The sequence below is a fragment of the Juglans regia genome, chromosome 7 (genome assembly GCF_001411555.2).
Source record: "Juglans regia cultivar Chandler chromosome 7, Walnut 2.0, whole genome shotgun sequence".
In the NCBI taxonomy this organism is placed as follows: Eukaryota; Viridiplantae; Streptophyta; class Magnoliopsida; order Fagales; family Juglandaceae; genus Juglans; species Juglans regia.
The window spans coordinates 8,555,919-8,578,552 of record NC_049907.1 but is presented as its reverse complement, the minus strand read 5'-3'; the positions used below and the strand labels follow the sequence as shown (position 1 = coordinate 8,578,552).

At 36.2% G+C, this 22,634-nt stretch overlaps 1 protein-coding gene and 1 pseudogene across 1 annotated transcript; one reads left to right on the top strand and one right to left on the bottom strand.

Moving 5' to 3' along the window:
• The first annotated feature begins 6,055 nt into the window (after nt 1-6,055).
• LOC109006403 (1-aminocyclopropane-1-carboxylate synthase) lies at nt 6,056-9,337 on the top strand. The gene is made up of 4 exons (XM_018985669.2): nt 6,056-6,400; nt 6,584-6,715; nt 6,900-7,060; nt 8,111-9,337. The coding sequence occupies exons 1-4, from the start codon at nt 6,254-6,256 to the stop codon at nt 9,123-9,125; spliced, it is 1,455 nt and encodes a 484-aa protein (XP_018841214.1). The 5' UTR covers nt 6,056-6,253; the 3' UTR covers nt 9,126-9,337.
• A 5,404-nt stretch (nt 9,338-14,741) lies between these two features.
• Nucleotides 14,742-16,386, bottom strand: LOC109006394 (annotated as a pseudogene).
• Nucleotides 16,387-22,634: the final 6,248 nt, after the last annotated feature.

Here is a 22,634-nt window from a genome sequence, read left to right as displayed (position 1 = left end):
TATGTCATCGCATGAGTGTGATGATTCGTATGACCCACTTGAGGGTGATGGTTTGAATGGCACAAATACTAAGTCATGGCAGGAATGTGATGATCTGTATGGACCGAATGCTAAATCTAGTTCCTTGCCGAGTTCTAAAGACAGTATATGTCTTGATGTGGAACCCAATATATGCACTAGCGTTCCAGTACCATCTATGATTGAAGATGAATCCTCCCACTCTGAAGTACCCGCTTGTTCATCTCCTCAGAATAATCCTGGGGTAAGTAATCTCCTACACCTTTACAATCTGATAACATAGACATGTCTGTGGGATATACCTTACCTTTCAGGCACAATCGTGGCAAGGCACCCAATAGATATTCACCAGATGTTGAAGAGCAAAGATCAAGGTACCCAATTGCCAACTATGTCTCCACCAGAACTTCTCTGAACCTCTCAAAAATTTTGCACAAAAGCTTTCCTCGTGTAAGGTTCCTGCTTGCATCTAGAAAGTATTAGAAAGTTCAAAGTTGACCTAAGCCATGGGAGAAGAAATGGAAACACTACTGAAAAATAATACATGGGCTCTTGTTCCATTATTTGAGGGGAAAAAAAAAGTAGGATGCAGATGGGTGTTCTCTATTAAACGCAAGCCAGATGGGTCTATTGAGTATTACAAAGCAAGACTTGTAGCGAAAGGATATACACAGACATATGGCGTTGACTACCAAGAGACTTTCTCACCGGTAGCCAAGCTGAATACAGTTAGAGTGTTCTTATCTCTTGCAGCAAACTTTGACTAGCCATTGCATCAATTTGATGTTAAGAACACGTTCCTTCACGGCAATCTTGAAGAGGAAGTTTACATGGATATTCATCCAGGATACACAGCATCCTTAAAAATCGAAGTAGTGTGTAAATTGCAACTATCTTTGTATGGACTGAAACAATCACCGAGAGCATGGTTTGGCGGTTTAGCTTGGCAATGAAGAAATATGGGTTCAAACAAAATAATTATGACCATACTTTGTTTCTAAAACATCAACTGGGCAAGGTAACAGCTTTGATAGTTTATGTAGATGATATGATTATCACAGGGGATGATGCAGAAGAAATATCTCTACTTGAAAAGCAATTGGCTACCGACTTCGAGATGAAGAATTTGGGAGGACTCAAGTATTTTTTGGGAATTGAAGTGTCCAGATCTAAACAGGGTATATTTCTTTCTCAACAAAAATATATACTAGACTTGATAGCCGATGTGGGAATGTTAGAGTGTAAGCCTACAGACACCCCAATTGTTCAAAACCACGAACTTGGAGAATAGCCGAGTCAAGTTCCAACTGATAAAGGAAGATACCAAAGGTTAGTTGGAAAACTCATTTATCTCTCACAAACTCATCCAGATATTGTATATGTTGTGAGTGTGGTAAGTCAGTTTATGCACAATCCAAGAAAGAATCATATGGAGGTAGTGACTCAGATCCTTCGATATTTGAAGTCATCTTCGGGCAAAGGTCTTATCTTCTCAAAGCATAATAGTCAACTGAAAGTTTAGGGTTATACAGATGCAGATTGAGCAGGTAATATCACTAATAGAAAATCAACCTCAGGGTACTTTATGTTTGTTGGAGGAAACCTTGTAACATGGAGAAGTAAAAAACAGAAGGTTGTGGTGTTGTCAAGTGCTGAAGCGGAATTTAGGGGGATGGCTAAAGGCCTTTGTGAGCTTCTCTGGTTGAGAAAGCTCCTAACTAAAATCGGTTTTGCTCTTACTTCAGAAATAGACCTGTTTTGCGACAATAAGGCAGCCATTGCTATTTCTTATAACCCTGTTCAACATGACCGCGCTAAACATGTGGAGATAGACTGACACTTTGTTAAAGAGAATCTTGAAGCAAAAACAATTTGGTTTCCATTTGTGAAGTCTGAAGATCAATTGGCAGATATACTTACAAAGGCTGTGTCTAGTCAGGTCTTCTATAACTCACCTGACAAGTTGCGCATTCAAGACCCCCATGCATCAACTTGAGGGGGAGTGTTGTCATGAGTTATATTTGGAAGCAGAGGAATCATAGGCATTTCAAATTAACAAAATCACGTTGATGTAGATAAAATAGTCAAGCAGGATTCTAGCCAATATTGTTGTATTGATAAATTTAGATTTCAATTCTTGTTATCTATGTAAATCATTCTTGTTGAAAAGATTGATATTGGAATATATGAAAACACAGAAGTTTGACACTGCTCTTTGTTAAGCTCTTGGACCACCAATAATAAATCACTCTCCACTTCTAACTCAAAGATTCCCAAAGGAAAACAAACTTGGAGGCCTCTCAATACTGCCAAGAATTCTATCTCCATAGGATCACTCACCTCAAGTTCTGGTTTGCTAGCTGTTAAGATCACATTCCCACTTTCATCTCGAAGAACCATGCCTACACCAAATCTACACTGATCAGGGAATATAGCACCATCAATATTTAACTTCAAAACCCTTGCAGGTGGAGGCTTCCATCGACATTGGGGCACCAATCCTTTCTTATGCACATCTGTTGAAAATTTGTGTTCTTGGTAAACTAAGAGAGCATGATCTATTGCTTGTTCAGGAGATAATTGTTTATTCTCATACATTAGTTTATTCCTTTTGTACCATAATCCCCAAGCACATAGAACCAATTGCTCCATCTCTCCTGACTTGTTTCTTCTAACCAATTGAGCCACTACCTGGACAAATTCTCTATGAACATGATTGTCCTACAGGAAACTAAGTTGGGCCTGCAAAGTGTCTTTGAAGCTTGGACAATTGAGAATGGCATGATTTATATTCTCCTCCTCCACCTGACACCATCTGCACATAGCATCTGTCACCACCTTCTTGGCCTGTAAATTTTTCAACGATGGTAACCCATTCTTGCACACCCTCCAAGCAAATATTTTCACTCTATTGGGAACCTGCATCTTCCAAATTTTACTCCACAGTCTTCTTTGTTCCTCTCTATATGACACTTCACCAGACTGCCTTTCATCACCAAAAGATAAAAAAAATATGTAGGCACTCTTTACACTAAACTGTCCACTCTTCTCATATTCCTAAACAATACTATCTGGTCTCTGATCAGAAGCAAACATCATATTCAGCACCTCATAAGCTTCCCTTGGTGGTAAGAATCTTCTCACCTTCACCATATTCACCTGTTTGTATGGCCATCTATCAGTTCAGAAACCTTCCACTTTAACTGAGTTTGAGTAATTGAGTCTAATACTGGTACCAGTTTATGATTAGGCAACCAGTAGTCTGACCAAATGTTAATTGCATTTCCATCTCCTACTCTCCACCTACACCCTTTTAGTAATAAGCTCTTAACTTCAAATATGCCCCTCCACACATTAGAAGGTGATGCTCCTAACTTAGCCTCTCTGAAGCTGGAAGAAGTGAAATACATGGCCTTGTAAATCTTGTGAAGTAGTGAGTCTTCCTCCTTAAGAATTTGCCATCCCTGCTTAGCTAAGAGTGTCATGTTAAAAGTCCTCAAATCCTTAAATCCCATTCCCTCATGAGCCTTTGAATCACATAGTTTCCTCCAACTAATCCACATTACGTTGTTTCCTCCTTCTTTAGGCCCTACCAAAACTTTGCTATTAAACTCTCCAACTCAGAACACAAAGAAGATAGCAGTTTGAAACAACTCATTGTGTAAGTGGGAATGGAGAGGGCTACAACTTTGATAAGCACCTCTTTACCCCCTAGTGATAAAAGCTTCTCCTTTCACCCTTGTAGTTTTGACACACCTTATTCTTCAGCATAGAAAATGCTTGATATTTTCCTCCACCCACCATGGGAGGGAGTCCTAAATATTTATCATAATTTTGGTGCTGCTAGACTCCCTAAAATTGCATGATCTCTACTTGTTGACTAGTAGAAACATTTTTGCTAAATACCATGGCAATCTTCTCCCTATTCACCATTTGTCCAGAAGCTTTTTCATATACTTCCAATAGATGAAGAATATTCATATTGGTTTGTAATGTGGCCCTGCAAAACAAAACACTATCATCTGCAAACATAAGGTGGTTGACTTTTGGAGGACCCTTACACACTGTTAGCGTTTTTGTTATTATATTAATAGAAGAGTTTTGCTACCCATCATCTCACACCACACCTTTTTTTTAAGTTTTACTCTTTCTAAATTAATTGATTTCTTTTATTCATCATACATACACCACATATTTAGTAAGAGAAAAATAAAAAATAAAAAAAATTATATGTGGTATGTGGCGCAAGGATAATGAGTAGATTTTTTCTACTAATTAAGCAGTATTTTCACTAGCTAATTATATGCATGCATTTGCTGGCTTCTTGTGGGCCCCGAATTTATTCAATGTTTTTAAAAGGATTGCGCGGCGCTTACGGATTTTACGACTGTAAATATCATTTCTCTTTATAATTTATTTTATGTGTGTGTATATATATATATATATATATATACACTAGGTCAAAGTAACGTGCAAAACACGTTTGGCTAGTTAGATTAAACAGTTATTTTACAAAAATAATATATTTTTTACAAAATTTGTAAAAATAGTTGATGGCATATATAGCTTAGAAGACATTGCTTCAATTTTTATACAAGTAATATAATTAATAGAATATTACAAAGGAACTTTAACAAACAAAATAACTACTACAATCAAGATTTTAACAAGATGATTGAGTTTGCATCATCAAGATGATGGTATTTAATGGCATGTTTTGGGCCAAATGAGATTTATTTCTCTCTTTTCCTATATATTTTGGCTTTGTATTATATTTTACTGGATAACTATATAACCTCGTTGAGGATATTTCACTGTTATGGTTCTGTTTATAAAATTCTGGTACTTATGATTACTAACTTGTAAAATTTATAATTTGGATAATCAGATACTCTAATAATTTTATCTCATTTATTTTATTGCAGTGCTTTAACCAAACGATCTTCAAAACGGTATTAAAAACTTTGAAAAAATATAAATATATTAAAGTGTTTAAAAGTTTTAATTAATAGTATTTCATTCTAGATGTTTAAAAAAATACATTCTTTACTTTGGGATTATCATTTTTTTTATTAAAGTTATATTTTTTTATTCTTTCCCTGCAAGGCCATTATGCACACGCATGCACAAAAAGTTGGAGAGAGAGAGGAACAAAAGGAAAGGCGGGATTGTTGCCGTTAATTTTAATGAAAAAAAAACATTAAAACAAGAAATTCCATCTCATACACACTTTATATATATATATATATATATAAAGATAGATATATTATGACTCCACAAAAAAGAATCAACCAATTAATTTGTGTGTGGGGACCTCAGAGCAATGCTACACAACCTTTCATCTTCCACACACCACATTTTTTAAAAATTTTAAAATTTTTTAATATTTTTTTAATTTTTTTTTTAGTTTATTCTTTTTAAATTAATTCAATTTTTTTATTCATTATTCATATATTAAAATTTTGATAAAAGAATAAAAGAATAAAAATTAAAAAAAAATATGGTACGTGGAAATTTTGATAAAAGAATAAAAGAATAAAAATTAAAAAAAAATATGGTACGTGGAAGTAGTATGAATAATAAGAAATTGCGTAAATTTTTTGAAAATAGAAATGGTATACATATATCGTGGAGGCTTGTCATGACTAGCTTGGGGGTGGTGGCGAGTTTCAACTTTCAAGTCCAAGAAATCGCCGAAAGCATCACGCAGTACCAGTACTCTCAATCGTTCAAAGCTAGCGTGGATCGTAAGTTTCATGGAAACTTCATTATTCCCGCTGATCTTATAAAGTAAAACAAACAGAACTTGGCTTCCATGCATGGATGGAAAAATGGTTTTCTCATTATTAAAAAAAAAAAAAAAAACCCAAAAAAGAAAAAACAAAAAGTACCCAAGATCAAGTTTTCCACATCATGAACAACACGCAATTCCATTAAAATGTTGACCAAACACTGACACTGGCGCCGGTACGTTTCATGAGCTTTTAATAGCATTTGAAGTTTTGAACTTATCGGTCGACTTTTCTGATCTCTGTTCTCCCTGGCTCTCCTCCTATAAATGCAAACATTCCCTCCCTTTGTTTCTCACTTGTACGCATTCTTGATAGCTAAACAGATATATATTTCAACTCCTTCTCCTGATCTACCCGCCTTATAAATTCCCACATTATTCTTCTTTCCCTAGCTAGCCTCCTTAATTTTGTTTTCATCAGCTTTAGAATCAACAACATTGCAAATGGTAGTGTTGAGTAAGATTGCAACAAACGACCGCCATGGGGAGAATTCTCTATACTTCGATGGATGGAAGGCCTATGATATGAACCCTTATCACCCTACCAACAACCGCGATGGAGTTATTCAGATGGGTCTTGCAGAAAATCAGGTTTGGTGGAGGAGATCGAAATTTATTACATATATATATATGCTTATATATTTATGTTACTATCTCGATCAGTACTTGATATATATATATATATATATATATATATATATATATATATAGTAGCAGTACTGCAGCACGTTAACGTACAAACTGATCAATGCTTTTTTTTCAATATTGCTTCAGCTTTGCTTTGATTTGAGTGAAGACTGGATCAGGAAAAATCCCAAGGCTTCCATTTGCACAGCTGAAGGAGTCGATGAGTTCAAGAATATTGCCATATTTCAGGATTACCATGGCTTGCCGGAGTTCAGACAAGTAAATATATATAAACTTATTCTTACACTTGACAGAATCAATCAATCATATTTCAATGGCTTATGAAAAAACACGAATCATAGACATGCATGGAAAAAGTACAGAAATGGATAAGAAATCTAGACGTAATAATCATGGCATTTTTTGACAACCGGATGTGTTTTTTTTTTTTTTTTTTTTTCAGGCTGTGGCGAGCTTTATGGGGAGAGTAAGAGGTGGTCGGGTCAAGTTTGATCAAGAACGCATAGTCATGAGTGGTGGAGCAACAGGAGCAAACGAGCTAATCATGTTCTGTTTGGCAGATCCTGGAGATGCTTTTCTTGTACCCTCTCCTTATTATCCAGCGTAAGGATACTTGATATCTCTCTCTGATCTTTCTGCACTCTAATCATGAATATAATAAATATTACCATATATCAATTTCTACCATTTCGGTTTATGCGCATACAGCTCTATCTGTTCTGTGTGTTTCTACAATATATATTTTCAACCTAGAAAATGGCCCATTATTATTTTAATTAATTAAAAGAATTGCAGGAGAGGAATTCCAAGTTAGTATCCGGGTCATGGTCTTGACCACGCGGTTCTGAACATATAAACAAACTGAGATTTTGCCATAGGTATTCATTCCTATAGTCAATCGAGTCTAGGTGGTTATAAAGTCTACTCAAGGTTTTTGGTTTCAAATTTTCTTCATCCTTCCCTAAAAAAATAAAAGATTAAAATAAATAAATAAATAAATAAATAAAGTTCTAGTTTGCTTACAAAAGGGTCAATTGTTTGGTTAGACGTTGCTCCAAGGTCAAAATGTTTCATTACCAACTTGCTGATCTGCTAGGATGGCCCACGCAGTTCAAAACCAAATAATTCAGTGTACGTGTTCAACAGCTGGATGTTTGGACAATTTCCACACACATACACACACATATATATATATATATATATATATATATATATATATTGTCCAGATTTCAAATATGGCTAAAAAGTTCCTCAACTTTTGAAGTTATACCTACCTGTAGTTGTAGTTGAAAATTCCGCAAGTCAGCCAGTACATGACTTGCGAGTCTTGGACCACAATTACTAGTACTAGCGTGGATGGCAAGTCGAGGTGGCTCAAAAACATTAATTGCTGGGCTTACAGCCACTTGATTAGAAAATTAATTTTTTAATAACAGTTTTTTTTTAAATGATTATTCAATATTTATATATTTCACAATTATGCGTAGCATTAATCACTAATGTTTTTAATTGAATGGATTTATAACTTACAAAATTTCATGAATTTAAATTTGACGAAAAAATAAAAATAGCTTTTTTAATGAAGTGATAAAATCATAATGATATCGCTCAAATCGATTTCACTCATAAAATTCTGGATTTGCTTGCATGCAGATTTGATCGCGACCTCGGGTGGAGAACTGGTGTGCAGATAGTTCCTGTTCACTGTGATAGCTCCAATGGTTTCCTAATAACAAAAGCAGCATTAGAAGCAGCATATGAAAAGGCCCAAGAAGACAACATCAACATAAAGGGCTTGCTCATTGCAAACCCATCAAATCCTTTGGGTACTGTTCTAGACAGAGAGACACTAAAAAGCCTAGTAAGCTTCGTTAATGAAAAGAACATCCACCTAGTTTGCGACGAAATCTATGCAGCCACTCTCTTCAGCACTCCAGACTTCGTAAGCATTTCCGAGATCATGCAAGAGATGGAGTACTGCAACCCTGATCTCATTCACATCGTTTATAGCTTGTCTAAGGACATGGGTCTTCCTGGCTTTAGGGTTGGCATAGTTTACTCTTATAATGATGCTGTCGTGAGCTGTGGCCGCAAAATGTCGAGCTTCGGATTGGTTTCCTCCCAAACTCAACATCTGCTTGCGGCAATGCTGTCTGACGAGGAGTTTGTCGGGAACTTTCTGGAGCAGAGTTCGAAGAGGCTAGCGAAGAGGCATAACGTCTTCACCAAAGGACTTGCGAAAGCAGGGATTACTTGCTTGAAAAGCAATGCTGGCCTTTTTGTTTGGATGGATTTGCGTAGGCTTCTCAAAGAACAAACACTTGAGGCTGAGATGGCGCTGTGGCACGTAATCATCAACGAGGTGAAGGTCAATGTCTCCCCAGGATCTTCGTTCCATTGCTCAGAACCAGGTTGGTTTAGGGTCTGCTTCGCAAACATGGACGATGAGACGGTGGAAGTCGCACTCCAGAGAATCAATGCATTTGTACGTCAAGAAAAAGATGGAAATAATAAGGCGCAGGGGAAGAGAACTAAATGTTTGCCAAAGAAGCTTCAGCTTAGCTTCTCCTTTCGAAGGTACGATGAGGGACTCATGTCGCCACACATGATCATGTCCCCTCACTCTCCTCATGTTCCTCTCTCGCCGCTTGTTCGAGCAAGGACTTAGATCAGATATCATGCATGACAAACCGTCATGTTCTTTCAAAATAAAATTAATGCTTGATTAATTCCTGAATGATAATTTTAGGAGTAACTATTTTTTCCCCCATGTTGTACGTTGGAACTGCTGTAAGTTTTTCATGGGACATGATTATGTTTCGTTTATCATGGAGGACAGGGTAATTTGGTCATCTAATGAAAGTTTTTCTTTTTTCTTTTTTTTCTTTTTTTTTTTTTTTTTTTTTTTAAGGCATGTACTGAAAGTTGTTTGATGTAACATAAGGAAGCTATTATATATTAATTAATGAAATAATTTCTAAAGTTCAAGATTACTCAAGTTCTATATGTTATAAATTGCTTCAAAAATAAATAAGTAATATATATTAAGTACAGTTTTAAGATTTGAAAGTTTCACACTCTATCTTTAAAAAATAATGGAGCCCATCATTAAAAAATAAATATATATGTGGATTTCACATTTATCTATTTTTTTTTTTTAAAATAGAGTGTACAGAACTTGCATATATACTCTAAAACTATATAAATCATTCTCAAAATTATAAATATATTCCATGCATCATTAAAAAATATTTATGATCTTCCGGATCCTGTACTCTATAAATGTATATTATAATGTTAGACATGATCGATCGATATGAGGTATGACAAATTCCAGTAATGCTCATGATCGATCAAAATGACGTAGGAATAGAACTGGCAATTATCCCCACTTGAACTAATTAATGGGTTTGTTCGGAAAATAAACATGAAATATTAGTGATGCTAAATTGATTAATGTCATTAATAATAAACATGACATGATCATCATCATCATCATCATCATCCTTGAGTATACGATGTCCAATGACGAGGTTGCCATCACAGCAAGCTGGGCTAGCAGCTTAATTGGAAATTAATGAATTAATTAATTAATATCATGAATACAGTTAATGGGCACGCCAATTATATGCTTAAATATTGCTTCCTCAATGTATATCATGTATGACTCAATTTGAGAAGGCTCCAACTCATCATCCACGACCCAATATTGCATGGAGATATTGATGTTGATCATGGCACACTATTTAATAGCAAATCTTATATTAATCCAAAATGCTCAAGGAAAGATTTATGTATCATGAGTTTGTATAAATTAATGTGACTTGTTATAGTATATCAAATTATAAAATTGTGAAATAGATCTAGCTAACGTATTATAATATGATCTAACTATGAAGGAGAAAAATACTCATAGTCCATAAATTAGGCCCAGCCCACCAAGCTATCACTAAAGACAAAGGGAAACAAGGAAGAGATAAGAAGGGATCAAGGAGAGCAAGTCAGACATGCTAATGGAGCAAGTCATATCATGGCAGGGAGCTTAAGAAAATGTCAGAAAGAAAGTAGGCTAATAAGGAAGGAAGCTGACGCACGCAATAAATGGGTACATATATAAAACATACAACCAGATGAAATGATATAGACTAATAAACGACTTCTACTTCTCGAAGGGACCGAGCTCTCCCTTTATCAGATCTTCTTCTTCAAGCAGCCTCTCAAGGAAGACAGCGCCCTCCACAAGAAGAGTTACAACATTCTTTATACAGTGATAAATGAGGATCCATGAGTGATTGTAAATAAATATATTATATTGGAGACTTCCCTCTCCAAATCCCTGTGGACGTAGGCACATTACCGAATTATATAAATTTTCGTATCATCTTTTTTTACTTTCACGGCACTTATTTTTCATTCATCGTCATAGATGTACGAACCGTCAACGTACAGCCGCACCGAAACACTGTTGGAGGCTCAGAATAATTCATATCGTGGCATTGCCTATGTGGATTTGTCCAAACTCGTGAAACATGACGTCAACACTAACCACATCAATTTAAGCTTTACTTTAATATGTTTGAACCTAGCACTTCTCATGCAATATATGTATTTGGACTATGTTGCTAATCATGTAATTATTTAATGATAAGTATTACCAAGAGTGTGGTGTTTTGGAAGCAAAATTGGGTTCATGTCCTTCCTTCATATGGAGGAGCTTATGGAACAGCTTTGATGTGGTAAGGAGAGGGGCTGTGTGGAGGGTCGGAAATGGGAAGAGCATAAGGATTTGGAATGATAAGTGGCTCCCAAAGCCAACAACATACCAGGTACAGACTCCTATTAATAATTCAGATTCAAATGGGAAAGTGGAGGACCTAATTGATGTAGAAAAAAGGTGCTCGAGGCGTGATTTGGTGGAAGAGATATTCAATAGGGAAGAAGCAAAGATCATATGTGCTATCCCAATCAGTATCTGGGGAAAAAATGATAGGTTAATCTGGGCAGGGTCAAGAAAAGGGCTTTTTAATGTTAAAAGTGCATATTATGAAGATATGAGGCAGAGTGCACATAAATTTGGTGAGTCTTCAAACTGTGTAGATAATGAGGAACAATGGAAGAAGGTTTGGTCTTTGGGAGTTCCTGGGAAAACAAAACAGCTGATTTGGAAAGCACTTAATAATATCCTCCCTACGAAAGTCAACCTCCACAAGAAGCATATTGTTGATAACTGCCTATGCCCAATCTGCAATAGAGAGGAAGAGTCTGTGGTGCATGTACTCTGGACATGTCCTGCAGCTGCTGATGTAATGGGTGGAGCAAGTAGCCCAGTGAAGAAATGGCAGAGTAATTTTGCTGATTTTCAATCCTGAAAAATGCTAGAGGCAGGCATGCCTCGGGCCTCCGCGCAGACGACTTCCTACGTGGACTCAAGACGCACCGTTTTGAAGTAAATAAAACGGTGCGTTTTGGGGCCACTTATATGCATGCCTTCGACCCCAAAACACACCGTTTTACACTTTTTCTTATTTCTGGTTTTTGGTTCTCCTTCCCCAGAGAACTCTGTTCTCCTTCGTTTCTCCCCGGATTGAAGCCATCGCAGGTTCGTTTCTCTTCCTCTCTCTTGGTTTCTCTTGGTTTCTTGATCTTTCTTCTCATTTCTCCTTCTTTCTTCTCATTTCTCCTTCTTTGTTTCTCTTTGTTTCCAGAACTGGCCGTTTCTTCCACAGACGGCAGATGGAACTTAAATGCTTACTCACGGCGAAGACTCACGACAGATGGTCACGCACGGCAGATCCCCTTCCACAGACGGCAGATGGAACATAAATATTGGTGAGATTTGGTTTGGCGTTGGTTCCGAATTTTTTTCCCCAGAAATATTTCTCAGTTCTCAGTTCTCAGTTTCTCCCGCTCCTTCGTTTGCTTTCTCAGTTCTCAGTTTTGAGTTTTTTTTTCAAATCTCACCAATATTTGCGTTCCATCTGCCGTCTGTGGAAGGGGATCTGTCGTGCGTGACCATCTGTCGTGAGTCTCCGCCGTGAGTAAGCATTTAAGTTCCATCTGCCGTCTGTGGAAGAAACGGCCAGTTCTGGAAACAAAGAGAAACAAAGAAGGAGAAATGAGAAGAAAGAAGGAGAAATGAGAAGAAAGATCAAGAAACCAAGAGAAACCAAGAGAGAGGAAGAGAAACGAACCTGCGATGGCTTCAATCCGGGGAGAAACGAAGGAGAACAGAGTTCTCTGGGGAAGGAGAACCAAAAACCAGAAATAAGAAAAAGTGTAAAACGGTGTGTTTTGGGGTCGAAGGCATGCATATAAGTGGCCCCAAAACGCACCGTTTTATTTACTTCAAAACGGTGCATCTTGAGTCCACGTAGGAAGTCGTCTGCGCGGAGGCCCGAGGCATGCCTGCCTCTAGCATTTTTCTTCAATCCTTATGGTCTGCCTTATGGTCGAGACTGGATAAGGAGGAGTTAGAGTTTATTGCAGTCACTTTCCACCAGCTCTGGAACAGAAGAAATGCAATGGTTTTTGAAAACCAGTTTATAAGCCCCACCACGATCCTAGAACTAGCAAAGGCTGACTTGAGTCTCTTTAGAAAGGTGCTTTGTAAGACCCCAGGTACTAATGAGAGAAACCAGATAGTGACCGAGGTTATGAAATGGAAACCACCAACATGGCCTCTCCTGAAAGCTAACTTTGATGCAACTTTTGATAAGAAGGAGGAAATGATGGGCATGGGAGTTGTTATCAGAGACAGCAATGGTGACCTGCTGGCTACTTTGGTGGCCCCAAGGGATAATATAGTCTCAGCTTTCATGGCTGAATGTGTTGCTCTCTTGAGAGCTATGGAACTTTGTCAAGAGCTGGGATTCAATATGGTAGAATTCGAAGGGGATGCAAAAGCTGTTGTAGATGCTGTCAAGTCAAGTGCAGAAGATAACTCTTGGTTGGGGCAAGTTACTAAGGATTTAAAACAGGTTTTTAGTTTGTTTCCGTTATGGCAATTGTCTTCTGTATTCAGATGCTGTAATAAGGCAGCTAATGAAGTTGCAAAAGTAGCTATAAGATCTAGGAGTGAAAGAGTGTTGTTAGAAGAGGGCCTTCCCGAGTGTATGGTTGTTGTAATGTCTGATAAACCTTGTACTACTGTTTAATAAATGAAATGTATTTCTGTTGATTTAAAAAAAAAAAATATTTAATGAAGTGGCATGTTTATATTAGTTGATTATGAAACGGGTTGTTAATAAGTTGTAGCGGTATTATTATTCATCTCATGTTAAGTCCCCAATTTTCTTTTAAGTAATGCTACTATATATGTCCAATAATTTATATCATTTATGACTTTACTCCATGATGTGACGCCACAATTATGTGATGCCACATTATTTATTAAGAAAATTATAAATACAAGCATAAAACAGTAGAGAAAATCTATAATTTTAGTCTTTATTTTTTTATATTTTTGGGTGACATTTTATTTTTAATATATATTTTTAAAAGAAATTTAATTTTTTTAATAACCCACTTAACATGTCAAAAGATTAAAATGATTGGTATAAATTAGAGTGAATAGTTGCATTACTTATTTTCGAATGTCATGTGCGAGAAAAATGCCATATATATCATTATCAAAGTGGTCACCAAATTGATGTGGGAGCTAGGCGAGTATACAGCTGCGTGATGCATGCATGCAGTTGGCGATACTTGGCGTGATGCATGGATGGTTGTTTCTTTATGAGATGGTTCTATATATGTGCGTGCATGCACGTATATACAGTACTGCGCTAAAATCAAGCTAAGCCAAGGAATGACAGATCATACCTGACCCACCGGATATCATTTCCTCCAATTTTTCTCAGCAAACAAACCGACCTTTGTTTGTTGTTTAAAGACCTATATATCCTTCTGTTGTTGGCATGCATAGAATGGCAATCAAAATCTCCTGTCTCTTTGCTCGACAGAAATTGACATGTTTTAACTTCTATCGGGAATTGCAGTCATTAATGTGATGGTGATCCGTTACATAAGCTTTGAAGGCGATGTCATTTATTTTATAATCTTTTTCAAAATAACTATATAATACTTATATTTTATACGATTATATGTAATATTAGTCTGGATTCAATCGATTACGTTCATATAGATATAGCAGAAAAAGCAATTAGGTCACAGGGCTGTGCAGGCTTCGACTGGTTTTTGAGGTTGTGGAGAATTCAAGTGCTATTTTTTTGTCCTGAATCGACCTAATTAGCTATATAGTGCTTTCTATTAAAAAATAATTCAATTAAAACCACTATAGATATGAAAAATGATTAAGAATATATTTTTTAATGAGCTAGTCATAAGAATTTTTTAAAAATATTTAAAAAAAATTAAAAATTATTTGGTAAAAAGCAAATAAAAAAGCAAAGTACAAAATGCACTATCGATAAAATAAAATAAAAATACTTGGTAGACGTAGCAGCGTTCTTTAGACGCTCATATATAATAATGATTCTCGAACAAACACGTCTGTTAATATATAGAGTAATATTATATATAGTCGTGGAATGTATAAACGTCGTACAGTCGTTTTGAAAAAGAGTAGAGTCTACTATTAAAAAATTAATTTCTTTTCATGTAGATTTTATATTTATTCATTTTTTTCAAAATAACTATACAATATTTGTACACTCACGACTACAAATATCATTTCTCTAATATATAATTATATGGAACTAAAGCAAAAGCCCAATCAAAGAAAAGTTAAAATAACATGATAAGAATGGTGACTTATGAATAAAAAGATAAACTTTTGTGTTGGAAGGACAGTACAATCATCACATGAATTACTAAGGTTTTCTCGCTTTAAGCATATAAAGATTATGAAAATTTGTGCATAATCATTAAATTATAGTGCTTTTAGGCTTTGATCAAAACCCTCTTAGGTCTTCAACCTAGACACATTCGCTCGAGCCAAAGATTTAATTAGTTTTGGTCTCGCAAAATATTCCATGGTGCGTACTCGCTCTAGAACGACTAACGATTTAGGAACTATCTCATAAAAGAGAGATAATATTTATTGAATTGTGTAAGTGTCACATAATTTTTTTAATACAAAATCTATATAAAAATTAATTTTTTAATAATAAACCTTATTATTTTTCAAAATATTTACACTACGCACTCCACCACTATATATAATATTCCTCCCAGTTCTGTTGGGTACAAGCGGGACGTGCAACCGACAGGTAAGCGTGGTCTTACGTGGAATAAAAAATAAAATAAAAAGTAAAAAAAATAAGTAAAAAAAGAAAAATAAGACCTCTCTCTTTTCAGCTTCTTCAACAGTGCTCAACGTCACAAACCCGAACCCACGACTCTGATCAGTCTCCCTATTGTAAATAACTTCAGCAATCTCCACCATCCCAGCCTGCTCAAAAAGAATAGCCAATTTCTGACTATCAACATTATAAGGCAAATTTCCAACGAAAAGTTTTGCTTCTTCTGGAGGTTCGGTCTTCCTATTCTTCTGTCTCCTTAAAAACCCCATCATCACTAGTCTCTACCTTCGCTTCAACGCCCTCAATGACCAAATCCTCTCCCTCAGCTTCCTAACCCAAAACACAGTCCTCGGTGTCAATGGTGATGGTGTTGCTTTCTTCATCTTGTTGAGCCCAGTCTACTACAGAGGAAGATTGGGTCTTGTTTAAGGTCTGAGCTACAAATGTAGCTATGGAGGAAGATTGAGTCTTGTTTTTGAGGGAGAGACGTGGGGAAAAGAGTGAAGAGTGAGAGCACGAGAGGTTGAGCTTGATAGGTTTGGAGGGTACAGAGAGAATCCGATATGGGTCCTTTGTGGTAGTGGTAAAGAGCCAGGGAAAGGTGGTTACGCAAGATGAGTCGACCGTTGACAAGGCCTTGAAGACTGACGTAACTATAGAAGCCATTTTGATCGAGAAGGAGAAGAGGGGGCGGGAGGAAAGGTTAGAGGAGACTGAGGAGTGAGACCTTGAGTTCGCCTTCACTCCCCTAAGAGAGATAGAACGAAATTAAGAGAGAAGGAAAAATAAAAACACTGGCATGGCTACGCCGATTGCAAGCTGTTTACACCATGCACTTGCAAGTAGCATTTTTCTATTCCTCCTCACAAAATCAATACAACAATTTTTGCAAGAGCAAGAATCTAGCACGAGTTCTTTCATGCAAAATATATGTATAACGTGATTGACTGGGTGTGACATCTAGAGAATTCCCTCAAATATGTGGGTCTTGCGTGTTTCTAGCGAACTCCATATTTTTGCATTTTTAGTTTGTCTAATTTTCAGTTAAACTCTTCCTAATTTTCTTTTTTTTTTCTTTTATCATAAACTCTTCCTAACTTTATTACAATTGAAATTGAACAAGTTTTAAAGCTGAGAATGCCAACAGAATAGTTTATATGAACAGAGTTTACTTAAAAAAGTGGGTGGCATGGGATAGTATTTGTAAGCTAATATAGGAGGGTGTAATGGGTTTGCGCAATTTGAAGGATATGCAAAAAGCATTGCATATGCAGTTTCCATGGAATTTAATTCCAGGAGAGTCCCTGTGAGCTAGGTTCTTTAAGGAAAAAATATGTGGGTTCTTCACCTTGGTATCTCATTGACATGAAAAAATGAACGAGGTTTTGGAAAATGATTATTAAAAGTATTCCTAGTGTCCTTAATAATGCAGAGTGGAGAGTTAGAGATGAGAACATTTTATTTTGGTACAATAAATGGAGAGATGGGGGGTCCGTTAATTGATGAGTTCCAGATAGTGGGTAATCCGATGCTTAAAGTTAAAGAGTGCAAATTGTCAAATAGTTAGGATGTGGAGTTGTTGAGTATGTTAGTAAGACAGTATAAGGTGGAGGAAATTATTGAGGCTTTGGCCGACTATAAGGGAGGATTTGATGTATTGATCTGGATGAAGCATGAGAGTGGGAGTTTTTCTACTAAATCTGCTTGGGATTGCATTCGAATACAAGGTTCTAGTATGGAGTGGCATCCTTGGATGTGGCATAATTTGCTCCCACTTAAAATTTCGGTTTTGATGTGGAAAGCATGGAACATGGCTTTGAGCGTAGATGATCGTCTTTGACGTATTGTGATCCCGATAGTTTCTCGTTGTGATTGTTGTGATAGTTTCTCGTTGTGATTGTTGTGACAATGGTAAGTATGAAGACCAAAACCACTTACTTTTCGAATGTGAGTTTGCAACAACAATATGGCATTATTTTGGAGCTACTTTTGGTTTTCCTTTTGGTCTTACTTGGAGGGAGACAGTAACAATTTGGTTTTGATGTGCGGCCTCAGACTCTCAAGTGGGGCTCATAGTGGGGCTTCTACCTTCTATTATTACTTGGTACCTTTGGCGTAGAAGATGTACTGCACACATGGAGGGAAATATTCGGTCTATTAGAAGATGGATAGAATTAGTAAGTCAAGATATGAAAAAGGTTAGTAAATATTCTAGACATGACTCACAGATTTTACAGATATTGAATATTCCGGTGTTGGTTCCCGATAGGAAGTATTTAAAGCTAGTTGCTTGGCAAAAGCCAGCTCAAGGGTGGTTTAAGTTGAATACAAATGATAGTAGTTTTGGTAACCCAGGTTTTTCAAAGGTGGGTGGTATTATTAGAAATGATCGAGGTCATATGGTTCACGCCTTTAATTCTTCTATTGGATTTGGTTCAAATAATAGAGCTAAATTGTTAGCTATTTTGCAGGGTTTCAAAGCCTGTAAGGATCTGGGAATTAATTTTGTAGAAATTGAATTAGATTCTCAAGTGGTGATCTCGTGGTGGAATGGGCGGAGGTGTGGAGTGTGGTACTTAGAAGATTTTTGGAAAGATACTCTAGCCCTTATGGATTCTATAGCGTGCATAGTTAGACATGTTTATAGGGAGGGAAATAAAGTTGATGATTGGTTGGCTCGGAGTGGTGCGACTGGTCTTAACTCTGAATGGAGATTTCTCAGGAATGTGCCTAGCTTACTTCGAGGATTAATCTGTTTGGACATACTGGGTTTGCCATCTTTGCGTTGCTGTTAGCGTCATTTTCATGTGGCGTTTTATCCTCAGGTTGGATTGGTAAGTTTTTATGATTTTATGTTTTTGACTTAACGTTGTTTGTGGTTTCTTTTACAATAATGGTTTTCTCTGTAGGATTTTAGTACGTCTTGTCTTGATGTTTTTTTTCTCTTGGTTAGAGGCTTCCAGTACTTTTGACACCTGATTTAGGTACTTTCTCGCTTATCTTGTAATCCCAGGTGTCGGTCTGTAACTTTAGTTTTCCTCCGCTATAAGTGAGGGTTTATTAATAAAATTTAAGACAGAGTCACTTATGGACTAGTGAACCTTGGCTCTTCTATAAAAAATAAAAATTAAAAAAAAAATCTCCATTTATAGAGTGAGAGGGTAAGGTGACTGTTGAAGGCAGAGTCAAAAATTCAGATGTTGATGATTGACTTGGGAATGGTAGTGGAATAATAGGTAATTGCATTGAAGTAGATTTAGAAGGAGAAACAAAGGATAGGGAAATAGAAACTTTATAAGAAAAGAAATGCTCATGAAAAATAACTTCTCTAGAAATAAAAGTTTTTTTTGTAGCAAGGTCTAGGAGCTTGTAAACCTTTATACCAAAGGGGTAACTAGGAAAGACACATTATCGTGCTCTAGAGTCAAATTTGGACCGAGATCTGGTTAAAAAGAAGGCAAAACAAAGACACCCAAAAATTCTAAGGTGATCATAACTGGGAGGGGAATGGAAAAGCAACTCAGAAGGAGATTTATGATCCAATATAGGTGTTGATAATCTATTTATGATATGAGTGGCCATCAAGATAGCATCACTCCAAAAAGAAAGACGCAAATGAGATTGAAGCATTAGAGCTCTAGCTGTATTTAGAATATGTTGGTGTTTGCACTCTACAACAAAATTCGGTTGATGAGTTTCAATACAACTAAACTGACGTAAGATGCCTTTGGAATTGAGAAAAGAGGACAATGAAAATTTAGTACCATGATTAGTACGAATTTTCTTGATTTTGGTATTGAATTGGGTTTTTATTAATTTAAAGAAGTTTGGAATAATAACTGAAACTTCAGTTGCATCTTAAAATATATACCCATATGGCCCACGTACAATCATCAACAATAGTTAAGAAATATTTGTGGCCTTCAATAATGGGAGTGGAGAATGTCCCCCAAACATCATAGTGAATTAGATCAAAAGGAAATTTAGAAAAATGAGGATTCTTAGAAAAGGGTAATTTCTTTTGTTTGGCCAAAGGACAAACAGAACATGGTAAATAAGAAATTAACATGCAAGGAACTAGTTTATTGAGAAATTCCATCTTTGAAACTTAGGGATGACCTAATCTATGATGCCAAAGTTCAAACAATGTATATTTTGATGAATTCGAACAAATAGTCAATTGTTCAGTTAAATTTGAAGAAAATACAGATAAAGGTTTAGAGGCATGAGAATCATTGAGGAGAGAGCATGATTGTTGCAGTATATAGAGTCCTCCTTTTTGTCTACCCACTCCAATTCGCTTCCAGTTAATCAGGTCCTAGATGAAAACAATGTTAGAAAGAAAAAATAAACAGCAAGTTAGGGATGAAGTTAACTGGCTAACAAAAATTAAGTTGAAGGAAAAGGCTAGAACACAAAGGATATATCTAAGAATTAGAGTGTCAGAGATCCGGATAGTGCCGATGTGTGTGACAGAAACTCAGTGGCCATTTGGGAGTCTGATTGTATGTTTATAACTGAAGTGAAAAAAGAAAAATATGATGTAGTGGGGACCATATGATATGTGGCTCTTGAATCAAGAATCCAAGAAAGAGAGTCAATATAAGAAATATTCAATGTATTAGAGGAAAAGATTGAAGGAATATGGTGATTCGATTTATGAGGAAATGAGATTATACCAGATGCAACTACATTAACTGTGTGTTGTGGAACATCAGATGAAGAAATAGAGATCGATAGTTGAAGCATAGCCAATAATTGTTGATATTGAGACTCAATCAGAGAAATAAGATAGTCGAGCAAGTATTGTCAGAAACTACTTGATTTGCCATGGACTATTGCCTTGGCTTGGATTTATACCTCGGTGGAAACCCATGGAGCTTAAAGCACTTCTCAACAATATGACCAGTGGCTCCACAATGTTTACAGATTGGACGTTCTTTCTTGAACATGGATCTGGCAGGACAATCATTATCGGCTTTGACAGTAAAAGCATGATTTTCAGATGATGAAATAGGGAGAATCAAGATCTCACGTTGTTGCTCTTCTTGTAAAACAAGGCTAAAAACCTCTTTAAGGGGAGGTAAAGAATCCATTAAAAGAATTGGAGCCCTAATACAGGAGAATGAATCATTGAGGCTAACAAGAAATTGAATAATATGTTTCTGTTGAAGATATGCAATGAGAGTATGATCACCACCACAAGAGCAATCGACTTATAGTTAACTAATTCATACCAGAGAGCCTTTAAACGTGTAAAATAGGCACTAACAGAGAGTAGTCCTTAACAAATAACAGAAATCAACTTCTATAACTGAAAAATACGAGGACCATTCTTTTGGGAGAATCGTTCTAGATTTCATAGACTGTGTTGATGTAAATGAGGCTAGCAGAAATTTCAGATGAAATAGAGTTGAGGATCCAAAAAACTACTATATTATTGCAGCGCATCCATGAAGCAAGCAGAGGATCGGTCGAATTTGAAGGCTTGACGATAGTTCCATCAATAAACCCTAGTTTGTTTTTAGCAGACAAAACCATGGTCATAGATCAGGACCAAGTATGGTTGTTGTCACCAATGAGGGGCTGGGTGACGAGAACGATGTCAAGACTATTGCCTAGATGAAGAAAGAATGGACTAGCATATTCTTCCATCGAAGGAGAAGAGTGCATCGACACCATGGGGAAGAATAGAAATTTGTAGAAGGTTTTAGAAATAGTTAGTCTGTGAATTTATTTTTATGAAATATCTTTATAATTATAGCACTTCTCAATACTATTTAGTAACATTTATTGATGATTATATTTTTACCTTGTAAGAAATCAAATGTGGAGACTTGTTAGAGACATTGGTTGGAAGCTAGAACCGTGATACATACACCGAGCGGAGTACACAGGCAATAGACACGGAGGGTAGGTAAGGACGGGTCACTGTTCATGCAATATTCATGCCGTCTCAAAGATTGAAAACCTGTTTTTTTTTTTTTTCTTTTTGAAATAAGTAACTGTATTGTATTATCATTGAACTTGGATCAAATTCTGGATACAAGTGGGAATATCATCAATAGAGACAATGCTATTACTGATGCTTAGAGCGTTATGACTGAAAACATGAGCTATGGAGTTGCAAGCTTTCCTAGTATGCCGTACAGACCACTTAAAAACCTGTTGAGGTTTACAAACAAAAATTAAATGGAGGCACTTCCTGATTCTTGGAGTTGATCTCCAAACGCATGCACCCATTTATTTTTACTCCTAAAAATAGTGTCCACTGCATGCCAGCCCGGCCGGCTACTGTTTGCTTCTAATTTTGGCTTCAAGTTAGGTATTTGGATTCGAAGGAGATCTCAGCTCATCTCAACTCATCTCAACTCATCTCACTACTATTCATTACTATTCAGCAACTTTAATTCACAAATCTCACTACTATTCATAACTCATCTCATTACTATTCACAATCTATCTCAACTCATCTCAAATCATCTCAATTCATCTTCGAATCCAAACGTCCCCTAGTTTATAATGAGAAAATTCGCAAGGAAAAGGATTTGTACATTTTAAAATTTAACCTGTGTATTTGAAACAAATGAATTATTTATGATAAAAATGTTTATTTGTATCTAGCAAGTAAATAAGCAGTTTTCTTATAATGATCCCGATTATATATCCTTTGTGGACAAGCAATCGATCGACTATAATATGAAAAAGCACTCGTGCTAGCTTCTTGGTTGTACGTATATTCAAATGGTGACATCTTTGATTGAAATTTTCCACCATAACATGACACTTCTGCTCTAATTGTTAAACTATTTTCTGTTCTAAAAGTTAAGTTAAATAACTTAAATTGATCTCGACTAAACTACTTTATAAAAACAACAGGTAGACATCCATATATACTTTGGTCAAAACAGAGA

What these genes read in the sequence shown, in the direction of transcription:
- LOC109006403 (XM_018985669.2), top strand. Translation starts at nt 6,254, where the DNA reads ATGGTAGTGTTGAGTAAGATTGCAACAAACGACCGCCATGGGGAGAAT. An exon ending in GCTTGCCGGAGTTCAGACAA is followed by an intron (nt 6,716 to 6,899) that starts GTAAATATATAT and finishes TTTTTTTTTCAG; the next exon opens with GCTGTGGCGAGCTTTATGGG. An exon ending in CCCTCTCCTTATTATCCAGC is followed by an intron (nt 7,061 to 8,110) that starts GTAAGGATACTT and finishes GCTTGCATGCAG; the next exon opens with ATTTGATCGCGACCTCGGGT.